Below are 25615 nucleotides of genomic sequence, written 5' to 3' on the forward strand. Positions count from 1 at the left end.
CATAAGTCCTCTAGGTTTTATTTTACAGGTGCTTCAGTAGTCATTTTTCTTGCATATTTATAGGTACTGAGAGTCCTACTAAACCTCTCTAAAAACAAGAGTGCCTCAAGATTTTTTTGTTGAAGAAACTGCTGAATTGATTAAAGAAAAAGGTGTTTTCAGCTTTTTCCTCCTTTATTTTTTCTTACTGTATCACAGTAAAATACTCACCTCAAGATAATAGCATCATCCATCTTTCATCAAGATGATCCATCCTTTGTTGGTGGATCCTTAATTGCTTGAGAACAATTATATTTTCAGGCAATATGAAGATTGATTTGGTGATCCAAAATGAAAGTGACAAATTCGGAAGTCATGCCTAAAGTGACTTTTGCTCAAGGGTTATTTACTTGAAACATGTGTTACATGCATAAGTAAGTGTTGTGCTAGTTAAGGTTCTTTGGCTAAAAGCAACAGAAATCAACTCTGGCTAACTTAAGTTTAAAAAAAAGAAGGAAAAAGAAGCAGCATTACTTAACAGAAGTCTATGAGGTAGGTCATAAGATGGAAAGGAAAGGAGAAGAGCCTGACCCTGGGTGGCTTCAGGTATCCAGATAGAAACAGTGCATTCTCTTCAGGAGTTAGTGAATTCCAGTTGTTGTACATCTACATGTCTTTCTAGTCAAGATTCAAAAATGAAGGCAAAGTACCTGAATGTCCCAGTTTCAGCTGCAAGAGAAATGATGTCTACTTCAAGCATCATCTTAACTACAAACAGTTTTTACAAAATCTGTGAAACTTCCTTTTAAAAATAATCTAGAAAAATTGTGACTAGAAATAAAAACTCCTGGTAAGCCAGATTAATTTAATGTATAGAACACAGAGGCTGTGCTTTGTATACGTTCCTGCAATTCTTAATTTTATCACTGTATTTAGTTCCCCCCCCAAAGAAAACCAGTTTTCATAAGTAAGTTTATCCTTTGTTTCTTATGTGTCTGATGGCTCAGCATGGATCTTCATTCTTCTTTTCTGTGTCTTAGGTATATTTGAAGGCTCCCATGATTCTCAATGGAGTCTGTGTTATCTGGAAAGGCTGGATTGATCTCCAGAGACTGGATGGTATGGGCTGCCTGGAGTTTGATGAGGAGCGAGCCCAGGTAGGGTGACTTCAGGCTTTACTGACTGTGGTCCCTTTATTTATCCCTAATCTTGCCTTTGTCTGGAGATCTATGTTACCCAGTCCTTAAGAGTAAGTATACAGTGCTGCCCTGGGAGCGTCAGTGGTCGCAGCCTTGCAGCTGGTGGGGAAGGCGTCCCAGTGGTGGCAGTGGTGTATCCCTGGCCCTCTGGACTGCAGCTTCTTTACTGCCAAGTTATTTGTTCATCCATCCGTGGCAGTCCACAATGGCCACTTTCAGCCGCCAGGAATTTTTCCAGCAGCTCCTGCAGGACTGTCTCCTGCCTACTGCCCAGCAGGGCCTTGACCAGATCTGGCTGCTCCTTGCCATCTGTCTCGCCTGCCGCCTCCTCTGGAGGCTTGGATTGCCGTCCTATCTGAAGCACGCAAGTACTGTGGTGGGTGGGTTCTTCAGCCTCTACCACTTCTTCGAGCTGCACATGGTCTGGGTCATGCTGCTCAGCCTTCTGTGCTACCTCGTGCTGTTCCTCTGCCGACGTTCCTCCCATCGCGGTGTCTTCGTCTCCATCACCATCCTCACCTACCTGCTCATGGGTGAGATGTACATGGTGGACACTGTGGCATGGCACAGGATGCGAGGGGCCCAGATGATTGTAGCCATGAAGGCAGTGTCTCTGGGCTTTGACTTGGATCGGGGTGAGGTGAGCATGGTGCCGTCACCCATGGAATTCATGGGCTACCTCTGCTTTGTGGGCACTGTCATCTTTGGGCCCTGGATATCCTTCCACAGGTACTTAGAGGCCGTCCAAGGCCGCCCACTGAGCTGCCGGTGGCTGCAGAAGGTGGCCCAGAGCCTGTTGCTGGCCCTTCTGTGCCTGGTGCTGTCCACCTGTGTGGGCCCGTATCTCTTCCCCTACTTCATCCCCCTCGATGGTGACCACCTCCTTCGCAAGTGGCTGCGAGCCTATGAGAGTGCTGTCTCCTTCCGCTTTAGCAACTATTTTGTGGGCTTTCTATCTGAGGCCACAGCCACGTTGGCAGGGACCGGCTTCACCGAGGAGAAGGATCACCTGGAATGGGACCTGACGGTCTCTAAGCCACTGAACGTGGAGCTGCCCCGGTCCATGGTGGAAGTTGTCACAAGCTGGAACCTGCCCATGTCTTGCTGGCTAAATAACTATGTTTTCAAGAATGCTCTCCACTTGGGGACCTTCTCAGCCGTGCTGGTCACCTATACAGCCAGCGCCCTCCTGCACGGCTTTAGCTTCCACCTGGCTGCAGTGCTGCTGTCTCTGGCGTTTATCACTTATGTGGAGCACATCCTCCGAAAGCGCCTGGCTCGGATCCTCAGTGCCTGCATCTTGTCGAGAAGGTGTCCATCAGACTGTTCACACCAGTATCGTTTGGGCCTGGGGGTGCGAGCCTTAAATCTGCTCTTTGGGGCCCTGGCCATCTTCCACCTGGCCTACCTGGGCTCCCTCTTTGATGTTGATGTGGACGACACCACAGAGGAGCAGGGTTACGGCATGGCATACACTGTCCACAAATGGTCAGAGCTCAGCTGGGCCAGTCACTGGGTTACTTTTGGATGCTGGATCTTCTACTGTCTCATAGGCTGAGACACATCTGAGGCAGCTCCCTTAAGAACCCTCCTCAGGGTGGTGGGGATGAGGGAAGGCCTTCTCTCTAATTTTTGATTCTTCTCCATTCTTCACACTGCCCCCCATACCGCTACACACACACACACATATGCACATTCATACACACACACATCATCTCCATACCTTCCAATCCCCACTTCCACCACAGGATGGGAAGGGAGTGGTCCCTCCTGGGGCCTAGGGGTGGGGAGAGCCTGGGAAAGCAGAGAACAGGAGATCCAGGGCCTTCCTGCCTGCCTTGTCTCTTTGTATATACAGTTTGTTATTATCAAGTAAATTTGGAAGTTTTTTTTTTTTAAGTATAGAAAGTCTCATGTTCTCATAATATTGAGGAATTCTGAAGAGACTGAGACCCAGAATTTGGTCCCAGTTTTGGGAAAGTTTTCCTTCAGTGGTTTTAAATTGCATCGGACTACCACTGTGTGCTTAGTGGGGCACTTCAAAGTGTAATAGATGGTTCTGTTTAATATTTGCTCTGGATCTTTGGCACATTTTGGGGGGAGGGAACGCAGTTTAAAATAAAATGTAAGAGCAGCAGTTTTGAAACAGCTGAATGAGGAGCTTGGCAAGTTTTCCTTCCAAAAAAGCAATTATTAAACTTAACAAAATTGTAAACAAACAAGCAAAAACCCATTTAAGGTCTCTGAAAGTTAACCAAAGGACAAATATTGAGAGGCATTTATTCGAACAAAGCTAGTGAATTTTAGTATAAACAGTGATGACGGTCTAGCATGTTAGGAGATGCTCCCATCTCCTCCCTCAGCTCTGGTTCCTCAAGTTCTACTCTGGGCACACCATGAGGACTGGCAGCTCTGTTGTCCTGTCAGAGGGAGCTGACTTTATTTAGAGCAGCACTTGGAAAAACACAAGCCCAGGGCTGTTACTGAAAACAATAGCAGTCTCTGTGTCAGACAGTCTTAGAAAGCTAATGTTGCAGGGAAGAAGAAAATGGCAGACTGGGCAGAAATTTATCAGGGAAATCTAGGGAAAGAGATAGCTAAAGTGAGCCCTACTATTCATATCACACTTAGCTCTTAGGGTCCAAAAGGCTGTGTACATGTACAAGGCCGCACCTATTCAGGAGAGGACAGAGAACCCTTGAAAGCTACTGGCCCCTGACTGAATGCAGGGTAGACTGATAAACTCCCTACACTTTGAAAGTATCCCTCCAAGCCACACACAGACCCCATGGCAAAGGATTTGAAAGCCTTCTGGCTCAAGGTGTTGAAGCAAAACCTCTGACCAGTCATTGGCTGACCACTAAGTTATGCTGACCTGGGACAGCCCCCTAGAAAGCAAGGCTTAAAAAGAAGGGGTGAAAAAAAGCAGTGACATCAGAGTTTGGACACTGATGGGGGAACAGATTCCAGAAAATTAGGCAAGTCACTAACTGGACAAACAGAAAACAGGCAACATGAAGCTGTAGGCAGGGTCAGAATTTCTATTTGCTACTAATTTAGAGTATTTCATCTAAAACACCCAGTTTTTAACAGGAAATTATAAGACACGAAAATAAGCACAAAAGTGTGACTGTTATTCAGGGGGAAAGCAAGCAATAGAAACTTGGAGAGAGCTCGGTGGCAAATGATGGTTCCTAGTAACAAAAAAAGCAGTTTCTTTTTCAGTGTATTCAAAGAACTAAAGGAAAAATTCTTCCTTTTGCCAGTGACTCTTCAAAGAGAGTATTAATAAAGACATTTGTGACTTCCCTCGTCCAGTGGTTAAGACTCTCTGTTGCCAATGCAGGGGGTGTGGGTTCGATCCCTGGTTGGGAAACTAAGATCCCATGTGCTGTGCAGTGTAGCCAAAAGAGATTTTTTTTTTTTTTTTTAAGGAATAAAGAGATCTAAATTTTTCAAAAGAATCAAATAGAAATTCTAGAATTTGAAAAGTACAATGACTGAAATGAAAAATTCACAGACTCAGGATTTGAGCTGGCAAAAGAATTAGTGAACTTGAACACAAGTTAACAGAGGTTATCCAGCCTCAAGAACAGAAAGCAGAAGGAAAAAAACAATCAGTATCAGAGACGGTAGGACGCCAGCCCACAGAACAGCATACATGTTATGAAAATCCGAGATGGAGAGGAGAGAAAGAAAGGAGCAGAAGATGTGTTTTAAGAAATAGCTGAAAATCTCTAAATTTGATTAAAAATATTCATCTCCATGTCCAAGAAGTTGAATGAACTTTAAGAAGGATAAGCAGAAAGAAATCCACACCTAGATACATCATAGCCAAACCTGCAAAAGGGAAGCCTCAGTACGTGCAAGTGAGTTGCAGTAAGGTTAACAGCTGACTGACTTCTGTAATTATGGGGGCCAGAACATGTCAGAGTATATGATTATTAGATGGTGTTAATTTTTCAGTTGTTTAATATTAATCCACTTAATGAAGTTAAAATGATGGCATGAATAAAAGGAGCTCTCTTTTTGTTAGTTCTGTTATCTCTTTCCATGTTGTTGTCCATATATAGAAATGTAGGAATTGTCTCCGTAAGAGATCAAAAAAATTAAACCTTCCTAGTAAAAAAATTCAGATTCAGAGTTAAAATTCTTAGGAAAGAATCTCTGCTACTTTGATTTCCACAGGGATGAGGAATACTTAATTCTTTCAGGAAAGTAGTAAATGGCAATTTAGAAGGCTGTTTTTGTAAAAAGTGATTAACAGCAGAGTGAATTTATATAAGGGGGAATTAAGTTGACGTCTAAAACTGAAATATAAAATGATAGGTAAAAAATTTTAAGTTTAACCCATAGTATTTTCCGTACTTAGAATTTCCCAGGTTTTGTTGCCCTGGTCCACAGATTGGGTTTTATTGCTATAAAGTGTCATCTACTGTGATAGAAAACTAATATAATAATAGGTCTTTCATAATATAAAAATTTTAAAGCAGGGGATGCCAACCATCAGCACTTGTCTGGAGCTTTCACCATCCCAAATCTTCTGGAAGATAATAAAAGTAAAAAGGCAATATAGTATAGAAGTTAGGAGTAGGAGCTTCATGGTCATAGAATTGTGATTCCTGGCCCCACCACTTACCAGCTGTTGTGAACAGCATGTTTGTGTTACCCCTAAGTTAGTACTTTGAAGCCTCAGCTTCCAATATGACTGTATTTGGAGATTGGGCCTTTATGGAGTATGTTCTTGTTGTTTAGTCACTAGATTGTGTCTGACTCTTCTGCAACCCCATGGATTGTAGCCCTCCAGGCTCCTCTGTGAGATTTTCCAGCCAAGAATAGAGTGGGTTGCCATTTCCCTCTCAAGGGTATTTTCCTGACCCCAGGATCAAACCTGCATCTCATGTATTGGCAGATGGATTCTATTACCACTGAGCCACCAGTGAAGCCTCCTTATGGGGTTGATTAAGGTTAAATGAGGTCCAATGAGTGGAGTCCTGATATGATAGGATTAGTGTCCTGATAAGAAACACAGAAGAGAGCTAGCTTGCTTATTCTCTCTGCCATGTGAGAACAAAATTCTCTAACAGTTGCTGAGGTACCTGGTAAGCTAAGAGATAAACAGAGAATAGTCACAACTGCATTTTTAAAAATTAAATTGTGTAAGTATTTCCGCTGAAATATTTTCACAGGTATTGTCTTTTTGCCTTTGTTCATAGTATCTTTGACAAACATTGGCAAGGATATGGAAAAACAGTTGGTGTATTGTTTGATTACATAAAGTTGACAAAACATTTGGAAAACTGGCAATAAATACTAAAACTGCACATACGTGTATGCGTGATCCAGTAATTCTTTTCTGAGGCTTGGTATGCAGTAGAAATGAGTGTGTGTGTGTGTGTGTGTGTGTGTGTGTGTGTGTGTGTGTGTGTAGGTATGTATTCATCAAGATACACATACTAGGACATTTGTAACAGCATTATTGGTTAATAGCCAGGAACTATATAAACTGCCCAAATGCCCACTAAACAGTCAAATCGGTAAATTGCATGTTCACACAGAGAAATACAATGAAAATAAAAAACTACAATTAGCCCACCAATGAGTGAATTTCACAAATATATTAAAGTACAAAAATAGGTAAAACTAATACTACATGGTGTTAAAAAGAACAGTAGTGATTTATCCTTGGGTGAGGAGGCTAGTTCCTGGAATGGAGGAGAAGACTTCCAAGATGCTGGTAATGCTCTGTTTCTTCGTGTGGGTTTTAGTTACAGAGCAGGTTCAGTTTCTGAAAATTCATCAAGCTATCTTTTAGGACAGTGCTGTCCAGTAGAATTCAAGTGTGAGCTACATTATGTAATTTAAATTTTTCTAAAAGTCACATTTTAAAAAGCTTTTTTAAATTAGTAACTTTTGCATTTTATTTATCCCAGTATATCCAAAATATTATCATTTGAACATAAAATGGATATAAACATCTATTGAGACATTTTACCTTTTTTTGGAAGTAACTATTTGAAACCCAGTGTGTTTTCCACTTACTCAAATTAGCAACATTTCAGGTATGCAGTACTCAAATGGCTAGAGGCTGTGCTACTGGACAACACAGCCCTAAGATATGTACTATTTTGTGTTTGTAATATACTTCAGTAAAGTGTTTTGAAAGTTTCCCACAATGAAGATATTTCTGAGTACAGTTGTATAAACTCACAATTGAATCATATTTGCTGATTGTATTTTCACTTCATTTTCTGTAATGTGTAAGAGGTAAATTTCAGTGTTTTCCTATGTTTGATTTTCAATAATTGCAATTCTTTGAAAGCTGGAAAAACTGAAAAATTTGGCACTTCACCATTGTGTACTTTGATCAGAGATTTCCAGCTAATTTTGAACAAAATATAGCTAAAAGGACTCATTCACAGGAAACAAAATCAATGCCATTTTAGGAACTAGGTTGATTTCAGAGAAGTTCTTCAAAGGCTCAAATTTTTAAAATACAAAGTGCTTGTGTAATGTCATGTGAATTTTTTTTGTGTTCAGCATCAGCTTTGTCACAGATTTTATAGTTCAGCCACTTTAACTGTGAATACATGGATATATGTGTAATTTATGCGACTCTGATGTCCAGTTGATTGGTAGAATTCCTCACTACTTTGGTAAAGAATTGTTCGGGTAACAATTATGAGTTACTTGTGTACCACAACTAATTCCTAGTAAATTTCTATTTAATCATTTTAAAAATTCACCAAGAATATTATTCTTTATACAGTGTTTAAATGTTTGTTGCACTGTTTGTATTTGTATTATCAGTTTAAGAACTAACAGCTTTATCTTCGTTGTTGTACTTTTTAAATTAATTTAAGCAGTCACAAAAATGTTTCACCTTCAATATAATGACTTTCCAAAAGTTCTATTTTGATTCTATAATAAGGTTAGAAAAATTTAGCTGTTATTGGGATGAATAAATTTTTCTATTTAAAGTATCTGATGACATTGATGTAAAACTGGTATCCTAAAGCTTTTTTCAGAGTTTTTCTTCCAGCAAAGCCAACATGCAAACAGCTTTGCTTTTTGTACGTGCACAAGAATGTGAGTGAAAATTTAGAAGAGTCGTTTGATTTAAATAAAGTTATGTTCTACAGAGTGGTGTTAAATGTACCGTTTGCAGCTGCACATGCTAAATTGTCGTCTTTGAAGTATATGTTGATGCTTCTTCAGCAGATTTATTTCTTTTGGTTTTCATGTGATCAGTGGTAATCATCCTGGTCCCCACAGAGAATAGGAAATGCTATTATTTTGTACAGATTATGCGTTCATCATCAGCTTTCTTGGATACGAATTTGATTCTTAATTTTTCATTTAATACATACATCTATTTTTTAAATTCATTGCACAGGAAGGTGAGTATTACCAAACTGTAAAATAAATATAGTTGTAGATTTAGCTATACAATAAAGACAAAATCAGCATAGCAAGAATGGTTAAGAATAGTCTATTTGTATGCTCTGCGAGAGCACTGCTAGACTTTTTTCCCATGTGGGTTTCACAAACACCCAACCACTCTTTATGATGACCCCACCTGACTGCTTAGTGCAGACTGTGGTATAGACTTTGGAGTAGCAGATTAGTGTAGCAGGTAGCTGGGGGGACCGGAGTGCTGAAAGCCTCTTCCACGACTGCCTGAGTCTGGCTGGTGTTAGTTGGCCCTATCTGTTTTAGCGTACCTGATGGGTGAGTGTGTAGTTCTCTCAGCAAGTACTCTTTATACTATCCTTGAAAGGGAGGTGTTATTTAAGTTCCCACCAGGAGACGATCAAAATAACATTGGGTCGCTGATTGTCTTTCAGTTTAACCATTTATTAAAGTGTAAGACACTGTTCATTGCACATACATTTCACATCTTACTAGAAAAGACGAAGCTGGAATTGTAGGTAGAGAGCTACCAAATCTCTCTTGGCTTTTTTTTACTATAAATAATGGTAATAATTTCTTTTTATTTTAATAAGGTAAAAACCTATGATCCTTGCTAAAATACACATTAGTGACTAATAACTTTGTTAGAGTTAGATTACATCTCACATGCTCTCATTTTATCTTTCAAGTATTCAGTCACAACTGGTAATTATTTATTGATTTTTGTAATTATTTGTTCATTGTCCATCTGCCCTACTAGACCAGAAACTGTGAGGAAAAGCATTGATTGTTCCCACTCATTGTATACGTGGCACCCAGCACAGTGACTTGGGCATCATAAAGACTCAGGGACATTTGTGGAATAAATGAAATTAAGTGAATGAATACACAGAACAGAAGGGATATCCTGTTATCAGCAGACATGTCCTAGTTGATACCTAACTAAGAGAAAGCCCTGAGGAGTTGGGAATAGTGTTCTTTTGTGGGTGTCTTTGGCTTATACATTACATTCTGAGAATACAGTTGGTATATATAGTAATGTGTAGTCACATGTATAAATTTTATCTGTCCACAAATGCTTATAAAAGAATAGGATTTATTGAATGTTGTCAGGTAGTGCACTTAAATTTTTTTATGTTATTTAATCTCATGAAGCATTAGGGCTATGTGCATTCTTCGTGAGAGTTTACTGAGGCTTAGAAAATGAAATACTCCTGGGTCACAAAGCTAGTAAATGCATCATAAGAGTGGAAACTTGTTCACACTTATCCGTTTTGTTTAGTCAGTGAAAATGACAAGTATTGAACAACCCTACTAACATAGCCAAATAAAGGATTTAGCACGCAGAATAAGATAACGGCGGTATGCAGTTCAGGCCTGGTATAGCACATATTACTGGGGGCTGTGGGTCCTTTCATTTTTCCTGCTGCACTGTGCTCAGTGTGTATGGCTTAGTATTATGCGTGCAAGATGGATGCTGTATCTCTGGTCATTGCATCAGTTCCCAGGGAGAAGGAAAGGTGACATGTCTCTTAAATGAATCTTAGAAGCCCTATCGGGTGACTTACACTTCTGTATCATTGGCTAGAGCATTGTTACCTGGCCACCCATTCCTGCAATGAAACTGAGGCAGTTGAATATTGACTTTCTGGGTTGTGTTTTTGATATTTTAATTTCATCAACTGTGCATTGAAAGTTCTAGGGTTGAGACGTATGTGGCTGCAAACATTGAGCATCATGTGCTGTAGACAGTGAGGGAGCTTTAAGTTGGGGGTTATTATGGTCAGGTTGTGCTTTAGAAGGCATGCTTTGATGGCTGTATTATGGCTTGGGAGATGATAGAATGGAAGCAGTAAGTAATTGCAGTAATTCAGTGAGAGTTCTTAGGAGCCTGAACTAGCAAAATGTTTGAAGGAATGAAAAGGAGACTACAGTGATTCAAAAAATAGGTCACGTGGATAGGATTTGGTGGTTGATTGGGTCTGTGAAGATAAGAGGAGAGTAAAGTGTCAAAGGCAGTTCAGGTTCCCAGCTGAAATGAGTGAGTGGTGGTACCATCCAGACTAAAGTAGAGAGGGTGAGTTTAAATTGGTTGCCTTTTAGACACAAGAAGTTGGAGATATCTGGGTTTCCTTCATGTACAGATCTTTATTCATCCATTGGGAAAGGATTCAGGTAGATTTGTTACATATTACAAATAATTTTCCTTGATAATATCCCTTGGAATTTTCTTTTTGTTGCCTAGAAGTTTCTAACATTTGTACAATCAATTCTGTTAATACTCTCTTTATATTTCTGGCTTCAGTGTTATAATTAGAGCATCCAGCCTGTCTTATCCCCACACTGTAGAAGTATCTTAATTTCTTTTTCCTCATACTTCCATGTCTTAAATATTGACTTGATTAGGATTTTATTTTGGTGAATAGGATGAGGTAAGGACAGAAAAGGGAAGAGCATTTTCATTTGTTAGAATGTGATTGAACGTGACTGCTATTTCCAGGATGTTATACTAGCACACGAAAATAATGAGATTTTCTTGGAGAAGTTGCTCTAATGTTTTTTTTATGGCTTTGATGTTTTGGGAATTCCTCTGTTATTCCTTTCTTTGAAAGAATAAAACACCCCCCCCCCAAATTTTAATGTTTTGATTATAAGTCAAAATTAAAGTACCCATTTCATGTCTTCTTATGACAGCAGGAGGATGCCTTAGCACAACAGGCCTTTGAAGAGGCCCGAAGAAGGACACGTGAATTTGAAGACCGAGACAGGTCTCATCGGGAGGAAATGGAGGTGAGAGTTTCACAGCTGCTGGCAGTAACTGGTTAGTACTTTCCCCCAAACTCTCAGGCTCTATTTGTGATGTTTGTGCATAATGTTTTTAAGTAGTTTAACGTCTTTCATTTTTAAAAGGTGATGCTCTGTGACTTCATGTTTATTAAATGTAATTGCTAAAAAGAAACTTTAGTCTTAATTTTAAGGTTGTACATGAATTCCTCATTTATTGGTCTTCCTAAAAATCATTTACTGGAACGTATATTTTCTATTCATTGATCCAAATATCTTCTTTTGTCTTAAATATCTTTTAGATGTTTGTGTAAAAACTATCATGTTATCATAGAATATGTATTTTTAGAACATTATTAAAATGTTTGGGAAAAACATCATTTTCCACTTTTCTGTAAATATTTTGGCTTGATATTGTAATATTTAATTTTCAGTCCTCTGTATAGTCTCTCTTTTTTTTTTTTTGTATAGTCTCTTTACTAGAGGAGAATTGAATACTTTCAAACTACTGCAAAGAATGGAATTAACTTAGACTATTTTTATTTAAATCTTTTTGTGATAAAGTGAAATAGACACCAAATTGACACCAAAAAAATATGTAGCTTAATTATTGGAAGGTGAACACTCCTGTAACCATTGAGATTTTTTTTTTTAATGTGACATTTACCTAGGTATTCCCACCTCCATGTGTGCATTTAGTTATGACCGTATCTTTCCGCTCAAAAGTAATCATTACCTCAGTATTTGTAGTAATCACTTCCTTGTGTCTTTTTACAGTTTTATTACCAATGTCTGCTTCAGTCCTAAACACTCATATTTAGTCTTGTCCAGGACTTAAATTTGATATGACTATCAACTAAATAGAATAATTTCCAGGCATTAAAAGTGTTCTGAAAACTGGTTGCACAAAAGTGAATGTGTTTACTTAATACTACTGAACTGTGTACTTAAATATGGTTAAGGTGTAATTTTTATGTTATTTATATATATTTTTCCATGTTAAAAACATTTTTTAAGTTAGTGTTGTATGACAGAGAAAATTTGTTGTTTTTCCATGCACAAAATTATATATACACTATTTAAATTAGCTTAAAAGTGTGTGTGTCTGTGTCTGTGCATGTGTGTGTGTGTGTGTGTGTGTGTGTGTGTGTACACAAAGACAGTGGTTAAGATCCCAGACCCTGGAGCCAGATAGCAGGCTCTGAATCTGACTGCCACTTTGTCACCTCTGATAACGTGTTTCATCTTTCTGTGACTGAGTTTTCTCATCTGTAATTGTGCCTATCTCATACGTTCATCATAAAGATTAAATGAGTAAATATTAATACATGTGAAAGCACCTTTACAGAATGTGGCACTGACTAGGTGTCAGCTGACATTATTGGTATTACTTCATATATATGTTTGTTAAAATATTTTCTAAGGGAATTCGCTGGTGGTCCATTTGTTAGGACTCCGTGCTTTCACTGCCAAGGGCCCAGGTTCAATCCCTGGTTGGGGAATTAAGATCTCGCAAGCCATGTGGCATGGCCATATATATATAACAAATTAAAAAATCAAGTCTACTTAGTGCTTAGTGTATGAAACAGAATTATTGTTTAATGGTTGATATTTCCTTTTGTCAGTGAGTAAATTGATGTTATTGGCTGATAGCGACTGATGATGACCTCAAAAATACTTTCTAGCCAGGGGAAAAGACAGGAGGGATGTAATGTAGTACATTTTTTTCTTTGAAGCTTTTGCAATTCTTGTAATCAAACTTTCTGTGGCATTTTCTTCAAGGGTACTCATTCTGTAATAGTAAGGAATTTTCAATGTGTAATATGCATTTGTTATCTAAACCTTTTTTGCTCATGCTGTTTGTTCCTTGACTGAGAATTTACTCTTCTGCGTATTCAAGGTCCAGCTTAAGTGTTATCTGTCAATCCCTTCTCTGATCTTCTTAATCATAATTAGCCCTTCTACTTTGTAGTTTCCAGAGCTCTTCTTCTTTCTATTACTGTTCTTATTGAACAGTATGTTAGAACAATTAAAAACTTGTCTGTCCTCCACTGTAGTATGATCCCCAGTGAAATGGGGTCCCTGATGTTTTGAGCCATGGCAGTACAGAGGAAGGGCGCTCACATCTGCCTCTGCCTATGGGGTCACTTGCAGGGTTTTGAGGGAGGAATGTGAACTTGCCAGCAGGACAAGCTGGGGCAAGCATTCTGGAGAGATGGAGCAATGTGCAAAGGAGTGAAGGACTACGAGATCTTAGCATGTCAAAGAATGGGTCAGTCTTTCTGGAACAAACTAACATAGCTTTAAAGGAACATCAGAATCATTTTTTAAAAAGTGCTGCCCAGCTACATTATATTTGAAGAATAACGACTTGACAGCTGTTGGAAGTTAATTAGAATTTTTTTTGTATGCGATTTGCTTTACATAAAATTTTAGATTAATTGAGGCTAAGAATTGTCTTCTCTAAAATGTTAGTTTGACTATTCTTATAAATAATGTTTCTTGAAAAACATGTTGGTGTGAGAATTTATGTGTGTGTGTTTGTATATGAACAAAAATATAGTGATATTTTTGTTGATAAAGATGTGAAATAATTTTTTTCTCAGATAGATAGTTTCCAGTGAGTTTTATGTCAGTGATAGAGCACATGGGCTTTGTAGTCAGGGCTAGTTAAGATTCCTGGTTCATCAGTTGCCAACCTCTCTCAGGTCTGTTTTGTCAGAGAAATTGTTGTGAGAATTAAATGGGAAGATGCTTATAAGGCACTTTGTGTGTGTGTGCTCTCAGTAAATAATAGCTCTAAAGTACTTCTTAGCACTAAAAGCTCTACCACAGTGCTGGTTCCAGTTAATTGAGTTATCTGGCTAACAAGAACATCCTTTTCGTTCTCTGTAAAGTGTATTGGGGCACTTTCCCTGCATTATGACCTGGAGCGTAGAGAAAATGGCTTGGTTTCCATCAATGATTTAAGATCCTGTAGTCCCTTACGGCAATAATTGAAGAAGTCAGTTCCTGTAGAGAACTGTCACCTAGAAAACTGGACTGGAGACGCCAGAGCTCGCACTGGCAGTCTCTTAGGGAGTTTTGGGTATCATGTCTTTTGGCACTTTGTGAATGTGTATTTTTCTTCCCTTTAAAAAAAAATTCCTAACAGATTCCTGAAGTCAGCTTATTTCTTGTAGTTTACCTCCTTTTTCCTGAAGGGAGAACATTGGAGAAAACACTGTGGTTTCCCCGCCCCCGCTGTAATTCAGATATCTGTAAGAGGATCTTAAACAATATAATCAAAGATTCTTTTTGTTTTTAATTTTGTTTTTTAAAAAGTAACAATTTTATGAAAATGGGTTTTTTACATTCACCTGGGTAAAGTTATTATTTCCATTTCAAGAAACTGAGACTCTGAGAAAAAATGACTTTGTGTCTTGCAAGTAGTTGGTTAATGAAGGGAAGCGTGAAGACTTAAACCTCCTAAGCAGTTTTCCACCAGTACAGCCTAGCACTGGGAAATGAATTTCCACATCACCCACAAAGATGATTAAGTTGAAAAATAAAATCTCCCAGAAGAGGTCAGAAACCGTTTTGCCTGGGAAAGAAAAAACTGAGGAAGAAAAGAATAATAATGGTTCTAGTGGGTGGTCCTGACGCCTCACTGGAGACAAGGGCCAAGGAGCAGCGGAAAACTCGTGGGTGGCAGTCACCCAGTGCCACTGGGCTTAAAGCCTTGGAGGCTTAAGATCCTGGCAGCACAGAGGCTTGGGGATGTCCTGCCCCTGTTTGGACAACCTCTGAGGCCTCTAGCCCTGGCTTGCTAAACCTGTAACAGTGGGGCTCATGAGCATTTAGTATGTGTAGCTGGTTAAGGTTACTGACAGAAGGAAGCAGAACTCCAAGTGGTTTTGGTTTTCCCCAGGATCTTTTAACCTGAAACCAGTTCTAAAACTCCTGGAGTGATTACATTTTTATACCTTTTGAATTTTGTATCATCTATTACCTGTTAAGAGAATGTTTGTTGGTTGTGTTAACACAGAATGATGAAAACAGAAGATTCTCAAACTTTTTTTTTTAATGTGAACTTCTATCTTCATTTGAAATTTTACATAGAACTTTAATGCATAAAACAGCTAAAGGGGGCACTGCTCTGGATGAAGCAGGGGGAGGGAGTATTCTGGTCTCCCTCTGGAGTGCCTGGGATGTTTTCAGGGAATCCAGTAACTGGCAGAATGTAACTTGAGAACCTTTCAGGTAGTAGATGAGGATGAGGCTTCTAATAGACTGCCCTTGTTTTGAATCCTAGCTCTACTACTTGTTGCTATGTGACACTGGGGAAAGTTGCTTAAATTCTTGACCCTCATCTATAAAATGGAGCTAACACCGTACCTCCCAGGATACTGCCTAACTCAGTATCTGACACTTAAAATGGAACTCATTGGAAGCTAGTTTCTTCACCCCCCTCTTTGATTTTTATTTATTTTTAATTGGAAGGTAATTGCTTTACAATATTTTGTTGGTTTCTGCCATGCATCAACATGAATCAGCCATAGATATACATATGTCCCCTCCCTCTTTAACTTCCCTTCCACTTCTCTCCCCATCCCACCCCTCTAGGTTGTCACAGAGCACTAGATTGAGATCCCTGCGTCATGCAGCAAATTCCCACTGGCTATCTGTTTTACATGTGGTAATGTATATATTTCAGTGCTACTCTCTCAGTCAGGCCCACCCTCTCCTTCCCCCACTGTGTCTACAAGTCTGTTCTCTATTTCTGCATCTCTTTTGTTGCCATACAAATAGGTTCATCAATACAATTTTTCTAGATTCCATGTATATGCATTAATATATGAAATTTTTCTTTTCCTGACATACTGCAGTCTGTGTAACAGGCTCTAGGTTCATCCACCTCACTTGAACTGACTCAAGTTCATTCCTTTCTTTGGCTGAGTAATATTCCACTGAAATATGAAAGTGAAAGAGAAGAGTGAAAAGTTGGCTTAAAGCTCAACATTCAGAAAACTAAGATTGTGGCATCTGGTCCCATCACTTCATGGGAAATAGATGGGCAAACAGTGGAAACAGTGTCAGACTTTATTTTTTGGGGCTCCAAAATCACTGCAGATGGTGACTGCAGCCATGAACTTAAAAGATGCTTACTCCTTGGAAGGAAGGTTATGACCAACCTAGATAGCGTATTCAAAAGCAGAGACATTACTTTGCCAACAAAGGTCCGTCTAGTCAAGGCTATGGTTTTTCCAGTGGTCATGTATGGATGTGAGAGTTGGACTATTAAGAAAGCTGAGTGCTGAAGAGTTGATGCTTTTGAACTGTGGTGTTGGAGAAGACTCTTGAGAGTCCCTTGGACTGCAAGGAGATCCAACCAGTCCATTCTAAAGGAGATCAGTCCTGGGTGTTCATTGGAAGGACTGATGCTCAAGCGGAAACTCCAGTACTTTGGCCACCTCATGCAAAGAGTTGACTCATTGGCAAAGACCCTGACGCTGGGAGGGATTGGGGGCAGGAGGAGAAGGGGATTACAGAGGATGAGATGGCTGGATGTCATCAGTGACTCAATGGACATGAGTTTGGGTGAACTCCGGGAGTTGGTGATGGACAGGGAGGCCTGGCGTGCTGCGATTCATGGGGTTGCAAAGAGTCGGACACGACTGAGCGACTGAACTGAATATTCCACTGTATATATGTACCACAGCTTCTTTATACATTCATCTGTTGATGAACATCTAGGTTGCTTCCATGTCCTGGCTATTGTAAAATAGTGCTGCAGTGAACACTGTGGTACATGTGTTTTCTAGAATTGTGGTTTTATCAGGGTATATGCCCAGTAGTGGGATTGCTGGGTCATATGGTAGTTTTATTCCTAGTTTTTGAAGAAATCTCCATACTGTTCTCCATAGTGGCTATATCAATTTACATTCCCACCAACAGTGCAAGAGGAGTCCCTTTTCCTCACATCCTCTCCAGCATTTATTGTTCATATATTTTTTTTATTCATTTCCTCTTTCTGTGCATCTTAGCTCACAGTCTATCTGGAGTGGCAGTAAAGGCAGGCATATCCTAACTTTATAAACTGTGAAAGTCAAAGATATGTTGCCAAGCTGTTTTGTATCCTGTGCTATTTCTTTCTTTGTTTTTTTAACAATACTAAACAATTTTGCCTTTTTCTGACTTCTCTTGGGGTTAAGTAGTGATGAGGAGCGGGTACAAACTTACTGTATTTGGTGATATTTCTTTATCTAAGGACTACATGGGTGTGTTTACTTTGTGAAAATGCATCAATCATATATTTATGATTTGTACACTCTTCAGTACAGAAGATAAAAAATGCTTTTTTAATAAAAAAGTAGACTTTAAAACAGAAAAAGTAATCAAAGACATTTATTCTGTAAAGTGCCTGCCCACTGATAACTGTTGTCACATAGAAGAAACCCCATGCCTCTTTACCTGAGAGTCTTTCCACGACTTGAAAATACTGACATGCTATGCGTGGCAGTCTTTCATGTTACACATCTCTATAACTGTAATTTCATTGCCTTACTTTAGGATTTTTGTGAAAGAAGATTGAAGTAAATAATTTCATAAGGTAGAGGCTGAGTGCTTTGATCATAAATAAGTTGGAATGATAACCTGTGTCATCTGTTCTCTAGCAGCTCACACACACTCTCAGTGTGTCCAGAGGCTGCCTTCAGCTTGATTGGCCTCTTAAAACTGTGATATAGTACTGTTGGCTCTTAATTCAGCTGCAGGGTGACAGGGTGCTAAACGAGATTTTCTCTGTCATTATGTAGAAAATGCTTTCATTTGTTTAGGTTATAAAATGTTAGCAAATAAATTATTGTTTTTAATGTCAGAGAATGGGTAAACCATTATTGCTTATTCTGCTATAAGCAGTTTTAGTACAGTTCAGCAAATCATATGGGAATTTTATGTGGAAACTATTTGGAAATAAAAACAGGCGAAAGACTATGTGGTTTTTATATTTATGTTTTGTATGTTTTTGGAGCCTTCGATTCTGTGTGGTCCCAAGAAAAAAATTTCAGCCTCTTATTTAAATTCCCACAGACTTCAGTTTTCACATCACTTAACTCTATCAACACTTATTTTTATGTAAGGACAAATTAACATAAAAATCTGTCTATACTGGACCTTCCTGAGGTGTATTTTGGACAGTAGATGAAAGTGAACTAGGAATATGAACTCAGACTAAGAGTGAGCATCAGAAGAGGGTTAGTGAGAGAGAACCAGAGTGCTAGGTCTGCCTTCTCCCACACAGAGGGAGAGGGCCTTGTTTGCTAGATATCATAGGAGAGGTAGATTTTACTAAAATTCTTTTAATTTCAACTTTATTTTAATTCATAAAAATTACTCGTCTACAGGATGCAGTGTTTTTTTTTTTTTTAAGATTTAAAAAGTTCATATAGATAAGTTGGGAAGTTATAAACAGCTTTGTAGTGATAGTAACAGCATGAGTGCTTAGTATGTGCCAGACAATATATGCTGCAATATTGGTTTTACATTTGATTCTTAAATGCTCTTAGAAGATTTATCTCCCTTTTGCGGAGCTGAGGCTGAAAGAGGGGAAGAAACTTATATAAGCTCACATTACTAAAGTGTAGAGCTGCCCCATCCAAGGCTGGAAATGTCAGTTATTTCCACTATCTCTTTTATTTTTAAAATGCCACTTTAAAAGTTTTCCTGAAGTATACTTTATCAGAACTGTATTTTTTTTTTTTTGAAATAGACCAGCTCTTGAGTAGACCAGCTCTTGAAGTCTACTAATGATTGTCTTCTGACCTCGTTTTTACCTTTTTTATGAGTTTGGAGAAAGTGCATTTCTTTCTGTTGTATTAGGACTTGAAATTTCTGCTTTGTGTCTCGTCTTGCCTTAGCAGTCAGGAGAAATAGCAGTTTCTTAGGAGGCTGACATTAATACTAATCGTAAGGTAAAGGTTCATTTTCTTTAGCGTTCTGAACTTGTTTTCACTGCCACCAGCTAACTGAAACCTTGGGGGAACCATGAAACATTCTTGGTCTCAGGTGTATCGTGTGTAAGTAAGAGTTGAACTAGAGCTCTATAAAGCACAGTGCTGCTCTAAAATTCTATCATGCTATGTTCCAGCCTTTAGCCAAGTGTTAAACATAAAGTGATTTGCACATTATCTTGGTGTAGTATACACTCAATAAGTTTGGATCTATTTTTAATTATTAGGGCATTTTCTCATGAAGAGTTTTCTGCAGTTTGATGATCTTGATAATAAAAGAAAGGAAGTCAGCCAGGTTTTATTCATTTTCACTTGGGTATCCCTGCTCTTGGCTACTTTGCATGGCTCTGACGAGCAGAGGAAGCTCCAGCGTCTGGTGAATGTCTTTGTCTCTTCATTTTGAGCACATCCCATGACTGCCATCTAGAAACTGGATTTGCCATGTTTCTGGGTGATAAAGAAAACAGAGCAACTGGTAGTGAGGGGTCTGTAGTAAAATGTCTAGACTAATTCTTTATAAAAACTAAAAACAGATTTGTTTTCTGAGCAAGCTCATGGGTGTCTGCTTTATATTAAAACCCTATTCTGAAATATTGTTAATAAAAAGTTAAAATCAAGGGCCTATCTGGATAGACTGGGGAGAAAGAAACTAGAAATTACAGGCTTTATGCTTTTAACATAATCAGGTTCAGAGTTTCTTTGCCATCATCTCGTCTAGTTTGTTACTCATAGAATTCCTTCTAAAATATCCAGCCTTCATTAGAAAACTGCCACAGTTTAAAGCACCACTTTTCAAGGCAGTGTATCCAGCTGTTGAATTCCAGTCATGTGGAATCTATTTCATTGGACATAAATGTGTCTGTGTTTGTCTCCTTCATGTGACAGCGCATACATCTTCCTTTCTAACATTAAATTTCCTCCCAGTCGCCCCGCTCTCTCATTCTCTCTTCTGCTCTCATTCATACTGTCAGACTTCTTTTCATTTTTTTCAGTTTTTGATTCTCCATCATAGTGTCTTCTTTTACATCTTCCTCATTCCTTCTTTACAATGCAAATAGAAATTAAAAACACAGAAAGCAAAATAACTTCTCTTTCCGTGCTTTCACCAAAAATATATTTTAAACAAATAAACCCATAGCAACCTCTGCACGGCCTTGACTAGTAGAGAGAACTCTAGCTGCTGATGACTGTTTTTGTCACTCATTTGGAGTCATCCCATTATTAAAATAATTTTTTTTCTTTTTCTTCACTGAATTTTTTAAAAAATATATTTATTTTTTATTGGAGGATAATTGCTTTACAGAATTTTGCTGTTTTCTGTCAAACCTCAACATCAATCACCCATAGATATACATATATCCCCTCCCTTTTGAACCTCCCTCGCATCTCCCTCCCCACCTCACCCCTCTAGGTTGATGCAGAGCCCCTGTTTGAGTTTCCTGAGCCATACAGCAAATTCCCATTGGCTCTCTATTTTTACGTATGGTAATGTAACTTTCCATTTTACTCTTTGCATGCATCTCACCCTCTCCTCCCCTCTCCCCATGTCCATAAGTCTGTTCTCTATGTCTGTTTCTCCATTGTTGCCCTGTAAATAAATTCTTTGGTACCATTTTTCTAGATTCTTTATATACGCATTAGAATATGATATTTATCTTTCTCTTTCTGACTCACTTCACTCTGTATAATAGGTTCTAGGTTCATCCACCTCATCTTGATTATTAAAATAATTTGAAAATTACTCTTATTCCAAGACAAAAGCTGAAATACCTTTTTCACAAAGTATTACTGGTAGGTTAGTAATGATTTATAAATATATAATTAGGATTGATTTTTCTCAGTGTTTTCTTCATTGCTCAGCCCCTTTCTAACCTTCATTGACTGAAACCAGATGCTTATATTACCATCTCTGATTTTGCAGAATTGATCTGTCCTTACACTACATTTAGCATTGATTCTGTAGAGAACATAACTTGTTTTTCTGATGCATATGCATTCTATCGCTCTTTCAGTCTGTACCCATGTAGCATAACGTTAACCTGACTAGTTAATCGAAAGGAATGTGCCAAGATGTAGTCAGCGTGTAAAAATAGTTAAGGTTTGCTGCAGGATACATCACAGTTTATAAGAAAGACCATAGAAATTAGTGTTGGGTTTTCATCTGTTTGAAAGCAAATAAGGCAGTGTCATTTCTGTCTAAAGAGCATAACCTTCTTGAGAAATGACAACAAAACTGGAGCTTCCAACTAAACATGATTTTACACAGGTGTGACTTGTTGAGATGTTTCACTGAAGGTCAAGGATGCTCATTCCCTAACAGCTATTTTAGATCTTAATAATTGAAATCAGAACTTTCAATTTTTGGTTGTTTCCCAAAACTGACAGACAGTGGACAATCAGTTGGTGACAATAATACATGATTCCATTTAAAGATGGAATTTCCAGCTAAAGATGGCACAAGTTAATTGCAGTCAGTCTTGGTTGCTGGCATGTAACAAAGGTGGCTAAAACAAGATCTAGATGAAAGGTGATGGTGGCTTGGACTAGGGTGAGAGTGGTAGGAATTAGTCAGTCAGATTCAGGATTTATTTAAATGTAGAGCTCTCAGAATTTGCTGTTGGATGTGAGAGAAAGACATGTTGAGGGTTTTTTGCCTAAACAGCTGGTAAAATGGAGTAGTCTCTAGCATAGGAAAACTGTTGCTGAAGGAACTAGGTTCTATAAACAGATGTTTGTGCTTGACTGACATTTGTAGTAACTAAAGAACACTTACGGAAGAAAGATGCACTGGAATTTGTGAGAGACTGAAAGTAAATATTATGTGTGGATCAAGTGGGGGGCACTTATATTAAACCTGTATATTTCATGTTGATGTTTGGTAGAAACCAAAACAATACTGTAAAGCAATTATCCTTCAATTAAAAATAAATTTTAAAAAACTGTATATTAGCAGAGAGTGTCATGTACCATATGTTCATTCTTAGATGTTCTCTGTTATTTCCCATAGTTTAAGTAGAAATGTTTATTCTAAAGTGAAACTTGGAATCCTCAATGTTTATAATTGTCAAGCCTCTTAGTTGTTTAGTATTGTTGTAAAGATACTTCCAGGTATAAACACGTGCACCAAGGACTCTCATTTTTTTTTGAGACAATACTTTATTCATAGTAATTCTGAATTTTATTTCTTGGTAAAGAGATTTCTGGTTAAAACCCAGATGGCAGAGATAGAATACAGTGGGAGATGAAATTCACTACTGTATTGTTGTTATGTGATTAATAAGCCATATATTTCTTATGACTCAGTTTCTTTATCCATAAAATGGATAAACAGTAGCACCTGTGTTATAGGTGATTGGCAGGGATTAAATTAATTCAATTAATTCATCCATGTGAATTGCCTAGAACAGTGCCCAACATATAGTTAGTGCTCGATGGATGTTAGCTTTTTAAAAAAATGTATTTATTTATATGTATATTTACTTGAAGAACAGTTAATTTACAGTGTTATATTAGTTTCAGGTATACAGCACAGTGATTCAGATATGTATATATTCTTTTCCCTTATAGGTTATTACAAAATATTGAGCATAGTTCCCTATGCTATACAGTAGATCCTTGTTGGTTATCTATTTTATATAGTAGTATGTAAAATGTCTGCTGTTATTAAAAGAGAAAATGGGAAAGTTTGCTTCTAAGACGATTGGATGGTGTGTTCAAATTAAACCTTTTAGTCCCAAAACTATAAATACAGGGTTTATTAATCTTTTATCCACAGTACATATTTTGATAATGCTCTTTTGCATATAATGAGATTTTTATTCTTGATTTTTAAGGCAACTATAGCAAAATATTTCATACATAATCTGTATTGTTCTTTTTCCTCTTAACATGTGGAAATACTGGCTGAAAATTTGTTAGTTGCAAACTTTTCTTATATGTGCTACTGTATTTTATATTTATTAGCACTTTGATTTTCAAAACACATTTTCACCCTAAATTATAATTTTGTCATTGCAGGCAAGAAGACAACAAGACCCTAGTCCTGGTTCCAGTTTAGGTGGTGGTGATGACCTCAAACTTCGCTAATTGGTGGCACAAAAGATGTGACCCCATCTTTACACATTCATTGTTTCTAGTCTGCAGAAATAATTAATTAAAAGACCAGAAACTGTGATAACTGGAGGTACTACGGTTTATTTCTCAACCTTAGGCAGTAACAAGACATCACAAACTGCCATGGTTTTGCACTATAATACCTGCATTTCTAATTAAGTATGCATGTAGCCAGTAATAATTTGAAATTTTTTTCTATGCAAGCTTATCTTGTTGGCATTATTTTAGTGAGTTGAAACTATCCACTTGTAAAACTTTTTTTTTCCCTTCATTTTAATTTAAAAGTTCATGCCATTTTTAAAAAGTCAAGAAATTAAAATTTTTACCAGAGGGTTTTCCCCCCTCCTTATCAGTTGCTCTAGTTTTTTTTTTTTTTTTTTTTCAGTTTTAGATGTGTTGGTTATTCAGCTTCATTTTAGATAAACATTCTTGGCTTTTTGTTGTGTTTCCCGTTTCCTTCTGTGTTTTTATAGTTTATGGCATTTTAAAACTGCTGATGGTTTGCATTATTTACAAGCTAAAAACCTTGTAGCATAGAGCTGTCTGCCATGCCTTCTAACACAAAGTTTACAGTTGTTAAAGTTGCAGTATCCTTTTAAATGTTGATAATCAGCTCCTTTTCTTTCCTTTTTAAACATAAAAAAATTGTAATTGGAATTAACTCTAGTCTGCCCCAGATCATTTTAGATTCTCTTCTATAATCATGAGTTTGTATGGAGATATTCTCAATATCCTACTGAAATGCCTAAAGAAGTCACAGGCTGGCTTCTGTTTTATTCAGGGATTTTTTTTTTTAAGTCAATCAGAAAAGGGATACTGGAGCTTCTTCATGTATGTAACAGCATATTAAACTGGAGACAGTGATGAATCAGCTACAAAGGTAATATTGTATTAAAATCATGTTTAAGATAGCTGCTTTTATGTGTATTTTATAATGCATGCTTTTGTAAAAACAATGCTGAGTGATGAAAAATTAGTCTTAGAAAATGTACATCTATGCAGAGGGTACATTTTCTTCCATTAATTATTCTGGAGAAAAAATTCACAGGTTATATATATATGGTATTTTCCAAAAGGACTATTAATAGAACCTTTTGAGATGAATTAGTATAAGAATATTTTTAAAATAGGCTCATTGTCAAATTGATTGCAGCTTTTTTTTTTTAATACAAACTGGAAAAAAACGTAAGTTATTTGGCACCTTCTTACAAATATTTTTCATGGTTACATTCATTTAATGTTACTACATTTCTGAAGTTTTGCAAAAATGTATTTTAATGGCATTATTATAAAGAGTTTGAAAAAACTGACATGGTCAATTCAGAAAATGAACTGAAGTCTGAATAAGGTTATTGGATTATATACACTTGACTGATGAGGGAGGTGTGACTTTCAATGTATATAGGTCTTATAATTCATAAACATATCCTGTATCTCAGAATAAAAGTATGTGTTATATATTTGAAGTCATGCATGGTAAGGAGTGTGTTTAAATCATTATAAACAATATGCATCATAAAAGACCATGCTGATCTTGTGTAACTAAGTACTATGAATGAATTGGTTGGATTTTGATATTGTGCAGCTCACATGTTTACACACTCAGTGCCCTAATTTCCCTTGAGGGAATCGCCTTTTAAATGGTCCTTCCAGTGCTGTTTTAAGGTTACTTTATCACAGAGCTCCTTGGTTTTTGACTCTGCACTTAAATTTTGTTTTTTTAAAAAACATGATGATGGCACATTTTTTCTATTGCTTCTAGCTAAGGGCTTTCAGTCCACCAGTAACTAAGATCAAACGTTATTAAATGTTCATGTTACCATCCTTCTGTAAATACGGGATTGTTCTTGTCATTTAGCATTGTACTGCTTCCATCTGTCTTAATGCTGGCATTAAGATCATGAGCCCTTTTTCTCCAGTAGTGCAGGCTTTCAAAACTTTTATTATTAAGTTATTGATGCAATTTGATATTTTTCCATAATCTGTATTTAAACAAAATTACATCATTGCATCATCTTTTCTAAATTCATCTCCATTAAAACTTGCCTTAAGCTACCAGATTGCTTTTGCCACCATTAGCCATATTGTGTGTTTGTACGTTTAATTTACTTTCACAATAAACTTCTGTGTAGTGAA

General features: G+C 37.6%; 1 protein-coding gene and 1 pseudogene across 2 annotated transcripts in view; both read left to right on the forward strand.

Annotated features, from left to right (window-relative positions):
- Nucleotides 1-25615, forward strand: part of CBFB (core-binding factor subunit beta) — a 48589-nt gene extending 22974 nt beyond the window's left edge. Inside the window, exons 4-6 of one of the 2 annotated variants that reach the window (XM_070770750.1) lie at nucleotides 1020-1136; nucleotides 11286-11381; nucleotides 23384-25615. In XM_070770750.1, the coding sequence (XP_070626851.1) occupies nucleotides 1020-1136; nucleotides 11286-11381; nucleotides 23384-23452 (282 nt within the window). In that variant the 3' untranslated portion in view covers nucleotides 23453-25615. Of the gene's footprint in view, nucleotides 1-1019; nucleotides 1137-11285; nucleotides 11413-23383 lie in introns of both variants that reach the window. The other variant, XM_070770751.1, reaches the window with a different exon arrangement.
- Nucleotides 1143-8319, forward strand: LOC109572588 (protein-serine O-palmitoleoyltransferase porcupine pseudogene; annotated as a pseudogene).

Source organism: Bos indicus, chromosome 18 (genome assembly GCF_029378745.1).
Source record: "Bos indicus isolate NIAB-ARS_2022 breed Sahiwal x Tharparkar chromosome 18, NIAB-ARS_B.indTharparkar_mat_pri_1.0, whole genome shotgun sequence".
Lineage (NCBI taxonomy): Eukaryota > Metazoa > Chordata > Mammalia > Artiodactyla > Bovidae > Bos > Bos indicus.